This window comes from Athalia rosae, chromosome 7 (assembly GCF_917208135.1).
Source record: "Athalia rosae chromosome 7, iyAthRosa1.1, whole genome shotgun sequence".
NCBI classification, from domain to species: Eukaryota; Metazoa; Arthropoda; class Insecta; order Hymenoptera; family Athaliidae; genus Athalia; species Athalia rosae.
Genome location: NC_064032.1, coordinates 5,399,431 through 5,418,413, shown reverse-complemented (window position 1 = coordinate 5,418,413; position 18,983 = coordinate 5,399,431). Strand labels below are relative to the sequence as shown.

Genomic DNA, 18,983 nt, shown 5'->3' with positions numbered 1-18,983 from the left:
TAAAACCAATAAAAATGAACGAGTTCTATCAGGCCTGGGTTCAAAGGGCCCAATAAACCAGCGAGAGTAGAAATAAAATACAAACCATTAGATCGTCGTGGGAAAAAGTTAAGGTCGCGATATAAACGATAAAATTAAACGTGCGTGCGCCAAACGATCAAGTGACAAAGTTTTCGGTATCACGCTCATTAGCTCTCCTGCATTTCGATGGTCGCGCATTCATCTTTTGATCCGTACACACAGAGTAAGGTTCGTTATCTGTGCCTTGCGACAGAAAAAAAAGTAGTAAAAAAAGTTAAAATAAAAATATCCCCGTTTGGCTGTCTTCTTCAGTCCACGCTCTAAGGAGTTCCATTTTTTTGTTTTCAATTTTTCGATTCATTAATCGATTCTTTTCGAAGCAACGTTCACGATATTTCGTCAGATTTTAGTCGGGCACAGCGAACGACGCTTCGTTCGAATAATGTCGTTGTGAGATTTTTGCTCAAAATATTATTTCAGGTTTTTTGAATACGCAATATAGAATTACAATCATCGGTCTATTGATCTGCGGTGAGAAATGAAATATATATTGGTTAATTTAACGTTAATAAGGTGATGCAGCCATAAATTATATGACTTGTTGATTGTTTATTACTTCTTCTTTGGTAAGTGTGCGGTTTTTGCCGGGGGACCATTCGATGAACCGTCATTACGCACACACTTGTATGTAATATCGGTGTCATTAGTCAGATTCGCAGTTGTTATTTTGTTTATTATTGATTTCCAAATCACGTATTTTCATTTCATGGAATAACGTTGTTTGACTCCATATCAAAAACGTAAAATTAACCGGTAGTACAGCGAAGAGTATTGTTTTTTTTTTTTTTTTTTTTTTTTTTCATCCGCTTTATTCATTTATTTTTTTTTCCCATAATGTATTTTTTTGCAATAAAATAAATTTGCTTAAAAAGAATCGCTTCGATTTCCATCAATGTGTACCAAACAACACGTCATGCAAGAACGAATTTCCTGCATTTATAAAATTCTGACGATGACAATTTATAAACCTGTCACACGGATTACTTTATTTTTTACCAAACCGTTGAATTTTAATATCACTTTCGCGGAAGAATTGTACTTCCCTTTACCATACATAATCAATTGCCATGAATTTCTTTTTATATATAACTATAATTAGATCTTTTGAGATGTGTATTCGATATCTGCTGTGTTTATACATTTTCTTTTCTTTCTTTTATTTATTTATTTATTTATTTATTTATTTATTTTATTTATTTTATTTTTTTTGGTAAAAAGTTTTGGCGAGTTTAAAAGTTTTGTAATTTTTTAGGCGTGCAACGCTGTTACGTTCAATGAGAGATTGGTCATTACGACAGCCGATTTCTATACGCAATATAATTTGTATTATATATCGTAAAAATATACACGTGTAAGATACTTATAGGTATTTCTATAATGTTGTGGTAATTTTAAATTACAATAAATTTGATGAAAGTTTACTCAACTTTCCACTTGAATAATCGTTAGGTTGGTATACTCGCTACCTATTATGATATTATTGTATTTCAGGATGACAAAATTGTCACGACGCGCGCGATAGAGAAATTTCGTTTTATCTCGCAAATGTATCCATTAATAGTTGTATACATATTGTATACTGTACGATGTATATTGTTTCAGATTATTGCTGTGCAGCCGCCGGCGTTGCTGTTCACAGTTTCCCACGTCACAACGAAATATAATTCATCATCCGAGTAAAACCGTCTTACCGCCATTTTTCGATCCACTCGACGATCAAGCTACCCCCGAACTTCGACGCGAAGGTAGCCGCCGGCAGCTTCGGTGGGTAAAACAAAAGCGAACGAAACAATATCACGATCATCGTGCCGTATGAAAAAAAAATGTTTTCTCAGCTTATACGAAAATATTGTTCTTTCCGTCGGAATAGAATTATAAAAAATTTCTTATCGCTGGCGAATAAATAAGCTCGTTCGCGGTATCGCCCAAAAATTGTTTATTTCAATTAAACTTATTTCAACGAATAACATTTCCATCTAATTTATTCATTTGTTCGTCATTCCTTCGAAACAAAAGGTCGCGTTAATGTAGTTCCGAAAAAATATTCTCCCAAGAGAACGAGGAGATGAACAATATTTTTCCAGACGAAGTGAATTTCTCCGATTGTGCGACACGTGAGGTGAGCTCTAGTTCCTCGTAACGCTTAATTATAACAATTTCCTGTTCCTCTTTTAGAACTTCCCATCGTCTGGTTCGAGCTCGCGGATCTTTCGATGGAAATATTTTACGATCGCCGCGTTTCGTCCGCAACTCTGGAGCGGAATCGGAAACGGCATCGGGCAGAGTTTCCACTTAATTATCTTCAGATGTCGAGAACGTAAACATTTCCATTCGGTAACCGCCGCACGTATATTATTCCGATTCAACGGGCAGCTCCGCGTTCTTGTGAAATCGTCGAAAACGCGCGATTTTCCCAACGGTCGAAAGCCCGCCACCGGGTTTGTCCGATTTTTTATTTCTCTCGCCCGTTTTCCGGACGACGATGACGAAAAAAAAAAAAAACAAAAAGCGGCTCGCCCGACCCGCCGCGGACGATTATTATCTCGAGCGTTAATCGTTTCATTTTCTCCGCAGATATCGTCGAGTTCACACGATGCGGTGCAACGATGTTATTCCGGCCGCCGCTTCGGTATCCCTGAATAACGGAGGGCAAAGTTCGAGCGATTCGAAGATAAGGGGAAAACAAACTCGCGGAAGTCCGATCGGCGCTCGACGTTCACAATTGCAACGACACTTACAAATCGGACGTCGCAGATATTGAAACGCCTGATTTCAATGGCTGAAGGTTTTTTAAACTAATAGATTTATTTTATGATTTAAAAATTTAGGTGTACTTTTGTTTTCATTATCATTTCTTAGTGCTGTTTATGGAATTTATTTATATACATTTTCTCAACACGGTTTATTAAATTTATATTATCATTCTTTTTCTCAAAGTAAATTTGAAAAACCGCTCGCTTCGCGTATTTTCAAACGCGGCTATACTTCCGATTAGGTCCCACCTCCGATTTGTTTCAAAATTGGTAGAAATTTTGTTTATGGGTCCCTCAGTATTGTCTAGAGATTTTTTTTTAATAGAAAACAAATATAAACATTTTTTTTAGGTCAATTTTTTGGCTATTTTCTATTTATTAACATTTAGCTATTTTTTTAGATGTTTGTTTTGTTGGGTCAATTTTTTAGCTAATTTTTTCAGGTCCATTTTTTAGCTATTTTTTTTTTAGGTCCGTTTTTTGGCTATTTTCTATTTATTAACATTTACATTAACTATTTTTTTTAGCTATTTCTCAGGTCGATTTTTTGGCTATTTTCTATTAAACAATTAAACAATACGATGAAATTTAAACAAATTTTGCAACTTCTAAAAATAGTTTAAACAATTGTAGCGAGCGATCTCGATTTTTTTTATCACAGCATTCGTTGCTATTTCATTTTAATTATTTCAATATTATGAAATAAAAGATCCAAAAAAAAAAAAAAAAAAGATTCAATTTTCGCTAAAAAAGACACACATGGAACCGTTTTTCCAATGGTCTAAATAATGTGTCTTTAAATTTCGAAGCGAATCGGAGGTGGGACCAAATCGGAAGTATAGCCCTCCATTTTTTCAATGCTGCCCAAAATAATATAGCGGCGATTGATAATTCAAAAGGCGTGCGACGCTTCAACTGTTCTTGCCTATTCGGCGATGAAGATCGATCGGTTCGATGACGTATTGAAAAATTGTAATCCAATTATACAGTTTCGTTACCTGGAGGAAGCCGAAATTTGAACTTGAATTGCGAATGACAATAATACGTGGTGGGGGATATTCGGGTGGTTCGATAAAATGGAAAACAAAATCTGGACGCAAATAAGGATGATTTTTGTTTTCCAAAATAAATATTTATGGTATATAAGCGAGTCGAAGCGAGGCGAAATCGGCAGAGATCAGGTGGACGCGACAAAAGCGCCCGAAGAATCCGCGGAGCTTTGAATTTACTATCGCGAGTCGGTGGCGGCGAGTAAAAAGAAATAGAAAAAAAACGAGGGGGGGGGAAAAAAAAAAAAAAATAAAAGAAGGATTAAACCGAGCGTTAAGTGTTGAATTAAGCCTGTTTTCTCGCGTTCTACTACGATTAGTGGCAATTGAAGGAAGCTTTGAGACGAACGCCGGAGAAGAGGGGGTAGGTAATATTGGTCTTTGAACGGTAGTAAGAGCAGACGGTGCTTATTGTTAGTTGACAGTCCTCCTCGTCTCTCTGCGTCGCGGAGAAGTTATTGTACAGTGCTGCGAGCGGGACCACTCGATTATTTTGACGGCGAATCATATAGTCCGTGCGATTTTTTTTTTAGAGTCGAAGAAAAAAAACGTGTCGACCGGATTTTCCAAAAAAAAAAAAAAAAACTGTATCGTCGGTGTAAAATATATTTCGGTTCAAAACGTTGCAGAGCAGCGATATGAGAGTAACGATTTCGAATTAACGCGGTGCGGCTGAATCCAATCGACTGTGAATCAAAGAGACGATCACTCGTGGTAATTATATTCAAAGCCGTAAAAAAAACGTTTTTTTTTTCGGCTTCCGAGAGGATTTTATTCCAATTTTTTCTCGTCAGGGGCTTCCCCGATAATTGTTGAGCGGCGAACGCTCATCGGATGTAAACAGGAATCCGTAGAGTCCTTAAAAGTGGCTGGAATATTTATTTGCGATAATTCTCAGTTTTCTAGGTTTTTTCAAACCGGTATTTTCGGTCATCCTCGCAGTCGTACACGGTAACTCATGCGGATCTCGTTTTATTTCAATTCGAAATTCAAAGTCACGGACATCGGCGGTAATAATTAATTGTCCTGTTAATTAGCTGAACTTATCAATCGGTCGAATCATCGAACCTGTTTTCCGAGAGCCAATCACCTTTTTCGAAGCAGAAAAATTTTGAAAAGAAAAAAACTCGAAAAAATTTAAGCCGTTCAATCGAAACGCGCGCATTTCATTTCGAACGGTAAAAGAAATAATTAAGTTCGACGAAAAATTGCAATCATCAGAGAGATGAAAAACGCAAACAAAAAAACGAACGCTTGTAGATCACGAAGGAGATATTTGTAATTCAATTATTCCAGGATCTGATTTTGTGTAGAAAAATGGGCAAACTTTATCGTCACGTTGCAGTGCAGCGCACGGACAATTGAACATCCAATAATGTCCAGTGTTTTGTTTTCTTGTTCATTCTAATGTTTTTTTCCGTAATTATCTTTTTTCGCTGTTGTTTATACATGCATCAAAATATGGCAATGGTATATCCGAGCGATGCACGCGCGCGCGCGCGCTCGCTGTTGTTCTTTTTGTCGTTGAACGAGGAAACTTTTGAATCTCACGTATAAAGATATACTGTAATATCTAGTGTACACTAAACAGTCCGTTGTAAATAAAGGTCAACGTCAGAGAAATTGTTTCCATTCTCATCATCCGCATCGTTTAACAATAAAGTTTGTAAAAAGAAAAAAAAAAAAAAAACCGAATGAAAAAGAAGAAAAAAAATATACTTCTTTCCATCGCGCTTCCTTTATTGGAATTGTACAAGTTTGGAATCATCGCATTACCGCGTACACATTGTGCCGGCAAAGTTTCAACTTTCAATAATTGTATTCCTTCCGTTATTACGAAGACGACGATAATTTCGTTCACTCCTGTAGACTCGTCGCTGGTTTTGTTCGAATAAAAATGTAGGCGAGGAAAACTAAAAACTGAAGAAAAGAAAAAAAGGACCCAGAGCGACCTTGAAGTTGCAGCGTGACTTCACGATTGCCCGATATACGGGTCGGGTACACCTCGAACAATCGAAGGGGAATCTCCGGTGTTTTTTTTTTTTTTTTTGTGTTTGTCACGAAAACCGCGCTAGACGTAAAAGTAGAATTTTTCTGTTCGCTTTTGAGCCACACGCACGCACGATCGATTTCGATTGGCGATCCGTTACGTAACTATAGGTGCAGGGTACGTGTTGTTATCGGTCGATAGATCGGAGTGCTGGCTGCAGATGCGTAAAATAGTCATAAATTAATTTTGCTAAATTTTAGATTTAAGGAATCCATAAACATTGCATCAAAGATTCGATAATCATTATCGAGTCGCCCGGACGATAAATATTGACGGCGTTTAAAAAGTAGTAGATGAAATGTTTTCTTTTTTTTGTTTGTTGTTGTTGTTGTTGTTTTTTTTTTTTTCCAAGTTGTAACGTGTAATAAATAATTGAAATTACGTATTTTGTTGTTGCAGGTAATCGAACGATCCCGTAACAATAAAACACGATGAGATATAAGGTGAGTCTGTGCGCTGTATATTCTACACTAAGATATTATACTAATTAGCAATTAACAACGGTGCAGATTATCATTTTGATATCCGTACGTAAAAACAATTATTTGTTTGAGAAAAATAAAAAGCGATGAATTTTGTTTTCGTATTTATAATAGCGCGCGCGTTTATACCTATTACGAGTGATTTATTGGAGAGGGGGGGGGGGATATAGTGAAAAAATGTAGTAAAACATTATCGTAGTGAAATATCATTTGAAAAAAAATTTATTGGAAATTTTTACCGACCGAATGCGATGGAAATAGGAATGAATAGATTTAAAATCGAAAAAATAATAATTTCACTTGCCCTCGATTCGGGATTATATGGATTGATTACGGAGGCATTGAAAACTCTTTTATGCTCCAGTTGAGCGGTGAGAGCGATTCGTAAAAGAAGATTTCAAAGAGTATAAGCCGTTCGTTGTAACGACGCGATGCTGCTTAGAAATAATGCCTTTCAGTTGTTTTCATTCGGAAGTAAAATTCACCAAACCTAACCAGGAATTAGAAAAAATTGTGAGTTCTGTGTATACATACGATATCTAGATATCATATTGGCGACGCTTCAGTTTTCCTAAATTGTCCAACAAAGATGAAAAAGTTCGTCGGTAAAGTCGCGGTTCGGGTTTCATTTTGTTTTATTATTTTTCTCCGCCATCGTGATTATTTTTTCCCCGATTATATAAATTTCCAACGACATCTAGAAGAGATAAGCCCCGATCGCTTATACTTATTGTAATTATTGTCATCGGTGTAGTCCATTGTAATTTGACTCATTGTCAGCGCGGAAAATCCCTCCGCAGGTCGTGATTATTTTATATTCAGTTTTTTATTCGTTTAGTTTATTTATTTTTTTTCTTCCATTGTCGGAGAGACGCGATGCTGCGGGAGACGGATTGCCGTATACCTCAGCATCGCGTAGTACAATTATTTTCTTTGTTCAACGTACGTACGTACGTACGTACAACTGATTCATATATCCGTTATTATAATTTGCAATTATAATATCCCAATATGTCCTGGTCGCTGCCGTCGAATTAAACTCGTGTTTAGATCGCATACTGTTGCAAACAAAGTCCTTGACGGTAAAATGCATCGACGACAATTGGCATAGCGCATCTCAATTGTTATTATCGATATTTTGATTCGATTATTTTTTTCATCGGTTTTCGCGAACGCGCCGCTTCGTGCGATTGTTGCCAATTGTTGCAACGTTTTTTTTTTTTTTTTTTTCTATCAAAACAACTGCCGACTTCATTTTCTAATTTTTATTTGGAATTGAATAAAGTTTTGATTTCGACAGGTCAACGATCCCGAAATGAACGTTGGGCAAACAGAAGTAACGAGGCAACCTTCGAGTCAAACGTCAAACGCATCATGGTAATTGAAAATTTTTCGATTCGCACTTTTAAGTACCGAAGGAACTTGAATTCGACATGGATACGGCGGACAGAATGTAGATTTCTGCCATCGAAAATGAATATCCGATTAATTCGTCCTTGTTCGAAAATATAAAAATTCTCGAGACGTTCGTTTGTCACGCAGTTGTTGCGTCTCTATCTAAATTCCGCTAGAAAAGTAAAATAAAAGAGATAAACGGATCAGATGAATAATAAATCATCGAACGCGAGCGGACATTTTTTTTTTTCAATTTTTGTAACGTATACAGCTGTGTAACAACTATGAACGTTGTTAATATGTGGACGGCAGAGTGCTCGATCATTTTATTTATATCCATTACGATTAAAACTATTATTATCGGTATTTATAAATCACGCAGGAATTACAACGACGGAGATTCAACGAAATCCAGGTCAAAAGAATCGATACTGATTCTGGTTGCAGGGCTATTAGCCGTCGCCGTTATCGCACTGGTGGCTACTTTGATCCTGCAAATGTTTGTCTTCAACAAAGAAGAATACAAGGAAATGTGCCAGAGCGAAGAATGCGTTAAAACAGGTAATTAAACGCTCCGCGTTTTGCATACATCGATTCGTTCCAGCCGCGGGCTCTCCGCCATTTTTATTCCTTCTTTTTTTTCTAATTTTAAAATCCTGCGTACTTTTCCGCGTTATTCGAATTCCTCTGTACACGTCGCTCTTCCGATTTCGCCCGATCTCCCAGCGGAATTTTTAACGTGACTTTCGTTCTTCCGTCGAAATATTCCGCGGGTCATCCGACGCGCGTTGTTTTTTCTTTTTTTTTCTTTCTTTTTCTCGATTCATCTTTACAATGACATCATTCGTCCTGCACGATCAATTTAACTGTGATGTAACATTTCTCGTGCGAATCGTTCTCGTCCGCATCTTCCCTCCGCCTCTCCGACGGCGCGAAAATTTCTCAAATTTCGGCTACGGCGCCATCTTGTTTTCAGCCGCAAGGGTCATACAATCGATGGACAGGACGTACGAGCCTTGCGACGACTTTTACCGATTCGCCTGCGGCGGTTGGACGAAAAACAACCCCATTCCGCAAAGCCAAACTTCCTGGGATCAGCTGAGTCTCTTGAGAGAAGAACTGATGAGCGATCTGCGAATTCTGCTCGAGGAGAAGGACGACGACGCCGATCTCAGACCGGTCAAATTGGCCAGGTCGCTGTACAGGACGTGCATGGACACGGGTGAGTTTCGCCGACGAAGAGTCGAAACGATGTCGATAAAATTCACGAAGAAATCGGGTTAACCGCGGACGCTTGTTTACCGATTTTCAGCCAGCGTCGAAAAGCTGGGCCTCGCCCCGATAATGGATGTCATGTCCCGCTTGGGGTTGTCGAGGGATCCGCCCCTGGAAAATGACTCGGAGCCGCTGGACTTGGCGAAACTCTCGGGAGCGGTTCAAAGGGTGCTGGGGTTGAACCTGCTGGTCAGTTTTTACATAAACGAAGACGTGAGGGACACAACGAGGAACAGGATGACGGTAAGGGGTCGATTTTTTCGCTCGCCGCCCCGGAGTTTTGACCGGTGTTCAAACGGTGGTTGTTCTCTTTTAAAGATGGCGCAGGTCTCGCCCGGGTTCAGCGAACGGTATCTATTGGAGCCTCTGCGTTTTCACTCGGAGCTGACGGAGTACAGAAAATACATTACGTCGATGATGGAGCTGAGCGGGGCGGGCAACAAGAGCGCAATATTTGCGAACGAGCTGATAGAATTCAGCACTGAAATTGCCAAGGTGAAAGTCGCGGAGGAATATTACTATTTTTTGTTAATTCCCATAAACTGGCCGTTCGCGTATCTAGATGGAAAAATTCATTTGATCGCAATCCATCGCGGTTCGTTGGAGCCTTGCTCGTCTGGGCGGAAAAGTAGAGTCATCGGGGAGGAATTGCAGACTGCGGAGAGAAGGAAAAAAAAAAAAAACAAAAAAAAAAAAAATGTCCGCAAGAAACTTTAGCCGATATTCGATCGGGGAATGAATTGTCGTCGGTTGCGTAATTTCGATTCGTGTTTTATTGCGTTTGTTGCATCGATGGATTGCGTAACGGTTCGAAGTTGCAGAGTCAACATCGATTAAAACTGACGAATTTTCTCAGATTCTGACCTCGCCGGAAGAACGGAGGAGCGTCAATCACCTCTTTCACGATATACCCGTCACCGAACTGCAGCGTCACACGGATCCAGGCGGCTCGCAGGTAATTTTTCCGTCGCAGAACAACGGAAAAATCGTAGCTCGGCATCTGGCGAGTCCTGTTTTTAATAAAACCGATTTTTCAGTGGAACTGGACGACCTATTTGGAGGAGGTTTTCAAGGACACTAACGTCACCATAGACACGAGCGTCGACCGCGTCATAGTCATGGACATGAAGTACCTCCAGAAGTTGCCGCTGTTGCTGGCGAACACGTCTTCCGCGACTTTGGGTAATTAATTTTAGCGCTAAACTAATTGTAAGTGAAAAGAAAATGGAAAATAGCGTCACATTCGATTCCTTTTACAGCCAGGTACGCGTGGTGGGGAGTATTTTCTACGGTGGCACCCCTGACGCTGCAAAAATTCAGAGATCTGGGCTTCCAATTTTCTCAGAAATTGTTCGGGCTCAAAGAGAAGACTGCGAGGTGGAAAGGATGCGCCGGAAACGTCAACTCAAACTTCGGGATGGCGCTAAGTTATTTATACGTTCAAAAACACTTCAACGAACAGTCGAGAGAAAAGGTATTTTCGATTCTTCCACGGAGATCATCGCAACCTTCGTTTTTTCTTCATATTTTTAAACTTTAATCGACGTCTCCTCAAGGCCCTGGAAATGCTCTCCGACGTCAAAGAAGCGTTCAATGACATGGTTTCGGAGCTTGACTGGATGGACGCAGGGACGAGGGCCAGAGCCCACAGAAAATTAGCCGCCATCAGACCTTTCGTCGGGTTTCCGGAATGGATAACGAAGCCGGACGAACTGAATAAATTTTACGACGGGGTGAGTGATAGTAGCAAGTTCGATTCAAAACGCGATACGTTCCGTTCACCGTATTGACTCGATTTGTGTTTTGTGGTCAACGTTGATCAGGCGGAGGTGCTGGACGGGAAACTTTTCGAAACGTTTCTGGGCTTGACCAACATCGGAGTGCAAAAAAGTCTGAACAGTCTGAGAGAAAAGCCCGATAAAAACAGATGGATCTCGACGGGAACGACCGTCAACGCGTTTTACAGCGCCATTTTGAATTCAGTCAGTAAGTAAGGGTTGAAAGCCTCTCGGTGGGTGTCTGAACGGACCTCTGATTCATCATTTTCAATTTCAGCTTTTCCGGCTGGTATTTTACATCCCCCATTCTATGGCAATGGAATAGAGTAAGTCGACGAGTACAAAACTGTGACATATTATTTCTGCGTAGAATTTCCTTTAGATAACCATCGATGCTTTTTCAACGCAGGTCCATCAACTATGGGGCGATGGGTGCTATAATGGGTCACGAATTGACGCACGGTTTCGACGACCAAGGTACGTGTGAAGGAATTCAATATTCAAGATTCAGAATAGTTCTATGTCTCTGTCGATGCAATGATAAATCATTCAAAGATCACTGTCTACGTAGGTCGTAGGTACGACGAAAATGGAAACCTCAAACAATGGTGGAGCGACGAAACCCTCATTCATTATCACGAGAAGGTGGAGTGCATTATCAAGCAATACAGTAGTTATCACGTGCCAGAATTGGGTCGTAACTTTATGGTAAGTTGCACCGATCTCAAATTTTAGCATGCGAAGAATTTTCACCCAATAATAACCCGCAGGTGAACGGTCTGAATACTCAAGGAGAGAATATAGCGGACAATGGCGGAATAAGAGAAGCATATCGTGCGTATAAACGATTGACGAGTCGAAATCCAGGCCAACAACAAGCTCTGCCCGGTCTCACGGAGTACACCCACGAGCAGCTATTTTTCATCGGTTTCTCACAGGTATACTTGAGCGAATCTATGCCACCCCGAGGCCTCTGTTGAGCTATTTCAGACCCGAGTTAACCGATACAAACTGTCTTGTTTAGGTTTGGTGTGGAAATTACACTACGGGCGCTCTGAAGTCGAAGCTAATAGAAGGTGTGCATGCGCCCAATCACTTTCGTGTGATAGGGACCCTTTCGAACAACGCAGAATTTGCAATGGCGTGGAATTGTCCTGCTGGGAGCCCGATGAATCCGACGCACAAGTGTATACTTTGGTAACCGTGGTTCGTCGCAAAACTAGCATTGGGAAAACTACGATAACTTTACGGTGATTAATTTATCCAGAGTCCTGGCGTACGTGCATTCCACTTGTAAATATTTTGCACAGTTATAGACTTGAGTTTATGTTAAAATTATTCTTTTGTACATAAATACATATCGTACGATGATAAGGTACTGTGTTCAAGTAATTCTCAAAGTTAAGAATTATGCAACCGTCCAAATACGGATTTAAACATACTTTTCAATACTCTGCACTTTCGGTGATAAATCTGTTTGACAATAATAAATCATTGGTGCGATAACATCCAATTCATTTAAGGTTAATATCATTTGTTCTATGTTATAAGAAAAAAATGTTATATTCAAAGACTGTTTTAGATTGTCTAAAAATGTTCGTCTTTAATATTTTGTAAGGAACTATACAAGTGCTTTAAAAAGTATGAATGATATTTTATTGATCAAATAAAATGCCTAGTTACTGTTGAACAAATTTTTTTACCTTTTTTTTGGTTATTTTAGATGCAGGCTTTAGCGTCGTAAGACTCTTACTTTTTTTCGTAGGCGACACTCGATCTATCGTATTACCCGGTGCAGGATCTCCTTCTTTGCTCTTCTTCTTGATTTTTTTGGTTGCCAAAGTTTTGAATGGAATCGCAGTTCTACTAATTTCTGGTTCAGAATCGTTCTTACGTTTCAAACCTTTTGGCTCAGGCTTCTCGACTGCGTTACGAAGTTTCTTCTTTTTTCCCACCGGTAAAACGCCTTTCTCATGAGTCTTTGATTTTTTGACCTTACTTCGAGCTGGATGATTTGGTTCTTCGCCACCTGGCGACGAAACCGTTTCGGTTACGGATTTTCGTTTCAATTTCTTTGTAGTTTTGACCAAAGTAACCGATTCTTCGTCGTCGTCCTCATCTTCGATTATAACTTCCTGCCGGATTCTCAACGGATTCCGCTTTGGTGTAACGATTTCGATATCCTGTACCACAATTTCTTCTTGTTTCACTTCCGGTTTAACCAAGTTCTTAACAATAATTAAGCACGTGATCCTGGCTCCGCAATTCTCAGCTCCCAGGAGAATTAATTTGTTTTTTTTAAACTTCCAAAGTTTCAATTCACCAGAGCTGGACGCAGTTGCAATAATATCACTCGTACTAACTACCGCTTTCACTCTAGTGTCATGTATCTTTTGCAATAAAATTTGTGCAGGGCCATCAAAATTGTGGAACTTGATTTGCCCATCGTCGTGACCAATGATTATTATGTTATCGTCCAAAAACTCGACACAAGTAACTCGTAGTTCAGATGCAATTTCATCTATAATTCCAGCGTTTTCTACAGAGTATAAAATAACTTTGTAGTTTGTGGCTATAAGGTACTTTGTGCCATCTGGACTCCATTTAACAATTGCAATATTTTTAGCATCCAATCCTAGTTTGGGTACTAAATTTGTAGCATAAGCCTGTCTGCCCTTGACTAAATTCCATGTCCTAAGTGCACCATCACCACCGAGAGACAAGGCTAGCTTTCCGGTTGGATGTATGGATAAACAATTAACCGGAGAACCTTTGTGAGCACTTTTCCAGTGTTTCTCTAATTTCCAATTACCGCAACGTACTGCGCCTATGCTCCCGTCAGAGCTGCATGTCAGGATATGAGATGAGTCTGGAGTGAACGCTATGCCATTCACCGTATCTGAAAATTATGAGAATCTGTAGCCGTGCTGGTTGCGCTTTTCCCAAGATGGTCGAAAAGCACTGGGGAAACAGGGTCACAGAACTTTTTCAAGCGACAGCTATTTTTCATGGTCAATTACCATTGTGGTGAGTTAATTTGCCAGACTCTATTCGGTCTCGCATGTTGTATAAATAAATGGAATCATCGGCACCAGCAGATGCTAAATAATGTTTACTGCTAGCAATATCTCTGACACTAGCCTGGTGGCTGTGGGTTGCGAAGCTACGTGTCAATTTGCATTTCTGGAATCAAATAGGTGATAGGCTTATTTTACCTGGTAACAGATGATGGGCGATTGTTACCGAAGTTTATTTTGTATTACAGGATAACCAACAATGCATTCGATTATTCATTTTTTGACGATCACTTACTTTTGCGGTACTCTCGACACTGTATCCCAGCAAAAATTGTTCGTACGTTCCCACGATGATCTCAATATTCTCTGCCATTGTGTACATGTGACCGTAAATTTCACACGTGCTTCAAAAACTTCATCAGAGCTGTGCAAAACGTGTGAAGATTCTGACTCTTTATGGATTTCTTCGAGCACGTGTTGTAGAAATTTTCGCTCCAAGGCAGATCACAGGTTAGCTCAGCGTCCATGATTCAAGCTGTACGCAGATTGGTTTTAACCATTGACCTACGTGATGGCGGTTGCGGGCGTTTCATTCGAATATCTCGACGCCGATTTTGGAACTCGAAAAGAAAAGTTTCAACGGTTTCATCATTACAATCGATTTGTTATAGGTAAGTAAGTCGCAGGCGTTGTCTACATTTTTTTCCCCTGAATCATACCAATATTTTTCATCATTAGTTATTCATCACGAAATGCAGCATATAAAATCGACACATGTTTTCGACGTGAGATCAATTTTTTTATTCGAACTCTTTTATTTACAACGATGTTCGTTCTGGAAATTAGACCTCAAGAATTCATCAAGTCTTCGACTGCTATGATTTTCCAAGTTTTCTCAACACTTTGTTATGGTGGAAATTGCATCGATAATGGAAATCATGAGCTCAAATCTACTCACACATCGTACTAACGATGAATTATCGACAGGCCAGCAACAATTTTTACTGCAAGGTCTTTTTCTTGATCGGTTTTTCTGCTTTCATTCATTTTTGTCGCTAATTTTCCGTTTCACCCCTCAGCTGTTGTGACCGTTGACTTTGGAGTTTTCGAGGTTTAACTTTAGTAAAGTGCGTTGCATGACAAATGCGCGGATCACATCCCGCGGCATGAAATGTCCGAATTTTTTCACCATAAGTTCTATAACATTTTTCGTCACACCTTTACCTCTCTGGAAGGTACCATTTTTGTGATAATTTCTAAATATGCAATCCATTGTACGTGCCTTTAGTAACCACATTTTAGAAGGCTTTCTCGCATTCTCTGCGTTAGACTCATTGCCTGAAAAAAACACATTGGGAAACCTATCTCCGTATCGCGTGGCCAACCATCCAGCCAAATATTTTGGAGTGTTGTCTTCGGTAGGGCAGTTAATATCAGGAGATGGAATGTGCAACAAAGAATCTTGATTAGACGACGTGGGTAACGGAGAATCAGATGTATGAGGTATCTCAGCTGTTTGCAATACCTTTTGTACAATATAATGATCACGTGATTCTGACACCACATTTTCATCTTGTTTTACAATGCTGGAATCGTTTCCGAGAACGACTGATCTTATTTTACGAAGCGCTTGTACAGGCGTTGGGGCTCGACGAGGTTGTCTGTTGCCTTGACGCGTGGCGAACATGTCTTCCAGGGAGTCTTGCATGTTCAATCGATCAGTTCTAATGAAATTTATGTCATATTTCATTTTCATATCCAGAAACAATGACCTCAGTGACTCGATGGATAGTGCTATGCCAATCTGAAAATCTCTCATGTTCGGTCTTCGTTGACATCGGAGTATTCTGATCAGGTTGAGAACGATGAGCAGAACAAAACTCTGATACTTTATGTCCGTACCGTAAGGGGTGCAAGACGAAGGTCTTGCATTTGCTAGTTGATACCAATTATCGATATTTTCCATAAATGTGCTTAGGTTTTCAACAGATTTGTTCTTGTTGTCCGCAAAATGATTTCGCAGCGCACTCGCAGTTTCGCTGCTCATCAGTTGAGTGGCTAGTGTGACACTTTGCTCTTTCACGTCGTTGGACATAGTTAAATGGGCCTCGGTAAATCTGAACTCGTCATCTTTCCCTGCAATAGTCTTGTCGAGCAAACACTCCAACAATTTTGCTGAGATCTTATTTTCACCAAACACAAATCCATATTGGAGAAATCTGGCACGCAATAATTTCAGCAGGTATGGCGTATCGGAGAAGACATGTACCGGAGCTCCTGTCGAGGGATTTCTGAAATGTGTGTTTTTTGAGGAGATGCCGAGCTCCTTCCAGATGAACATCTCCATAGCTGGGTTACAAACGCAAGCCACAACGTTGATAGATAATTCGTGTAACTCCCTTATCACTGTACATAACTTTGCTCCAGTTATTAACGTGTCGAATTCTATGTAGACGGGTTGTTTCCAATCAGCAAACAAACTCCGGGCCGTAATAACTTGCATGTAATTGTACTGGCCTATAATATCATCCTCATATTCATCGTATTCGTAAACAGATTGAACTTTTATCTGGTCCATCTGCAAGATCACAACTTTTTCAACGTCTGTCATTGTCGATCCTGCTATTTTGATGAATCCGAAAACATCTTCTAGGATACCTTCTCTCAAGTTGATTTTGTTGGCCCATGTTCGAATACGCGATACGCTCGGAAACGGATATTTTAATGTGTCTGTTAAATACGAGTAGCACTGCCTACTCATGTACCTGATTGTTAGCGCTTTGAACATATCGCCATCGTTGTATACGCATTTACCGCACATCACGCGATCCAAATCCGATGGTTTTTTACCAAGTTCTGTGACCAGCTTCATGTTAGCTTCATTCTTTCGATGTATCACAGCATTTGCCTGATTGAGTGACCCTTCAACTGACCTAACTTTTGTTTTCAAACGTTTTATATGTTCCTCACAACGGACCAGTGCCAATTTCAAGTCTTTTTCCGCATCGCACTTACGACAATCTAGAGCTTCAACGATGGTTTGCGTAGCACGATCAGTCGTGTGTGTTTTCTCATTTTTTATTTCAATTTCAGTTTGCGTAGCACAATGAGTTGGGTCTATTTTTTCCTTTTTTATTTCAATTTCAGTTTGCGTAGCACAATGAGTTGGGTCTATTTTTTCCTTTTTTATTTCAATTTCAGTTTGCGTAGCACAATGAGTTGGGTCTGGTTTCTCTTTTATTATTTCAATTTCAGTCTGCGTAAAAATGTCGGTAAGGGTGGGTTTTCCAATTTTCCCGATTTTTACATCTTTTGGAAAAAAGACTGTCTGTGTGCAAGCATCCGTAGAAGCTTTAAGGGTTGTGTCATCATTGGACAAGGCATTATTCAATAATGTATCATCCGAAAAGTCATTATTCAATAATGTATCATCCGAAAAGTCATTATTCAACAATGCATCATTCGACGAGTCCTTGTTCAACAATGCATCATCTGACAAGTCATTATTCAACAATGCATCATCCGACAAGTCGTTATTCAACAATGCATTACTCGACAAGTCATTCTTCAACAACGCATTATCCGACAAGTCATTTTTCAACAATGCATCATTGGACAAGTTCTTCTTCGACAACGCATTATTCGACAAGGTATCATTCACCAAGGCATTAACTGGAAAGGCATGATCCACCATGGCATTATCCGGCAAGACATGATCCACCATGGCATCATCCGGCAAGACTTGATCCACGATGACATTAGACACAGGATCTTCCACGATGACATTATCCGGCAAGATGTGATCAGCACCATCCGCCAAGGCATTATTGGACGATATAGGAAATTCTTCCACTTGAAGCGGGTCAACAACTGTATCATCTTCCGGCCAGATAATGGCATCTTCAACTTCTTCAACCAGTCGCAACTCTACCGGTTTGGTCTTTGATGGATTGGGTAGGGGTAGATCATCTCCCAAGTAGAGACTTGGCAAAGCTTTGAAACAATGCAAATAGTAGCCAATTAATTATCTTATTCTAGCTGTCAAGGCTCGCAATGCAGATAATTGGAAGATATACCTGATGGTGTCAATTTTCTCAATTCTGGATCGGCATCTAAATCGACTTCTGGATATTTTGTCTCTAAGGCAGTGAGGAATTCTTCTTCGGGAAAGTGGATTGAACAAATATGGGCCAAATCAGGATTCCAATATTGACTTTTTTTGCCGCATCGTTGTATCCAAATTTTACGTACAGCTGTATCAGCTTGAGGGAACTTATGATAGGATATGTTCTCACACCGTCTCCTTGATGTTCGCCAATTGTTACGACAGCCAAATATAGAACATTTTGGTTCGGGAACTCTTTCAATTTTTTGACAGCGGCGCTTTGGAGGAGGTTTTTCTGTGGTCTTGGGGAGAACGATATTTGACGAGCACTCTTTCGGAATGACCGTTGAAATTGGTTGAAAATTAACTGGACTTTGCATACGCCTCTCATCAGGTTCATATGCACTTGCATCAAACACAGAGGGTACGACTTGTTTTTCCAAATGAGGAACCGCTAAAGTGACCTAAAAGTGGATGAACACAGAGTCGTGTAGTCCTGGAAACTTAACAACAGGTAGATGACGACATAAAACTTTGACAGTTACCTCAGCTATAATCTTTCCATTTGAATCGCGTTTCCTAAACTTCCTCGCAATGTCTTGCTCGGCAAAATGTCTCTCGCAAACAAATTGTGACTTCTTCAATGAAATAGAATCTCCATAACCAGGAACTGCTCGCTCCCATTGTTTTCTCAAGGAAGAATTAGAAGGAACTCTGAAAAGTGCCTTCCTTTCGTCGGTAGGTTTTCGTCCTGTTGGACAGTTCGCAACGGCACATGTTTTGGACATGATAGGCTCTCAAATTATGCGCAAATGAATTCCTTCATATTGAATAACTTTGTGAAAGGAATTATACTAAATTCCTCCGTGGAGAAATTGTGGTTTTGGCTTTGACTTGAGTGTTATGTGAACCAAACGAAAGCCAAAATTTTCGATACAAATTTCGATTACCGCGACTTCTGGCGGCGAGTCAAGAAATCAAAAGATTTATTATTTTCG

General features: G+C 39.8%; 3 protein-coding genes across 6 annotated transcripts; 1 reads left to right on the top strand and 2 right to left on the bottom strand.

Annotated features, from left to right (window-relative positions):
- Positions 1-141: 141 nt before the first annotated feature.
- Positions 142-12,237, top strand: LOC105693099 (endothelin-converting enzyme homolog). 4 transcript variants are annotated; one of them, XM_048658770.1, is made up of 19 exons: positions 142-552; positions 1,684-1,845; positions 2,656-2,866; positions 6,333-6,376; positions 7,716-7,792; positions 8,193-8,371; positions 8,787-9,032; positions 9,123-9,328; positions 9,404-9,580; positions 9,942-10,040; positions 10,123-10,267; positions 10,345-10,559; positions 10,642-10,818; positions 10,909-11,071; positions 11,141-11,189; positions 11,273-11,340; positions 11,435-11,571; positions 11,634-11,801; positions 11,888-12,237. In XM_048658770.1, exons 4-19 carry the CDS (start codon positions 6,365-6,367, stop codon positions 12,062-12,064), a joined length of 2,295 nt encoding a protein of 764 aa, XP_048514727.1. In that variant the 5' UTR covers positions 142-552; positions 1,684-1,845; positions 2,656-2,866; positions 6,333-6,364; the 3' UTR covers positions 12,065-12,237. The 4 variants fall into 4 exon arrangements, with proteins under 4 accessions (XP_048514727.1, XP_048514728.1, XP_012268211.2 ...); XM_048658771.1 differs by lacking the exons at positions 142-552; positions 1,684-1,845; positions 2,656-2,866 and adding an exon at positions 4,019-4,247; XM_012412788.4 differs by lacking the exons at positions 142-552; positions 1,684-1,845; positions 2,656-2,866 and adding an exon at positions 4,295-4,597.
- Positions 12,238-12,505: 268 nt separating this feature from the next.
- Positions 12,506-14,944, bottom strand: LOC105693108 (p21-activated protein kinase-interacting protein 1-like). The gene is made up of 3 exons (XM_012412802.3): positions 14,176-14,944; positions 13,884-14,046; positions 12,506-13,762 (listed from the first exon to the last, which is right to left on the bottom strand). Exons 1-3 carry the CDS (start codon positions 14,260-14,262, stop codon positions 12,543-12,545), a joined length of 1,470 nt encoding a protein of 489 aa, XP_012268225.2. The 5' UTR covers positions 14,263-14,944; the 3' UTR covers positions 12,506-12,542.
- On the bottom strand, positions 14,658-18,920 carry LOC125501817. The gene is made up of 3 exons (XM_048658758.1): positions 18,531-18,920; positions 17,957-18,449; positions 14,658-17,873 (listed from the first exon to the last, which is right to left on the bottom strand). Exons 1-3 carry the CDS (start codon positions 18,771-18,773, stop codon positions 14,956-14,958), a joined length of 3,654 nt encoding a protein of 1,217 aa, XP_048514715.1. The 5' UTR covers positions 18,774-18,920; the 3' UTR covers positions 14,658-14,955.
- Between the last annotated feature and the right edge of the window lie 63 nt (positions 18,921-18,983).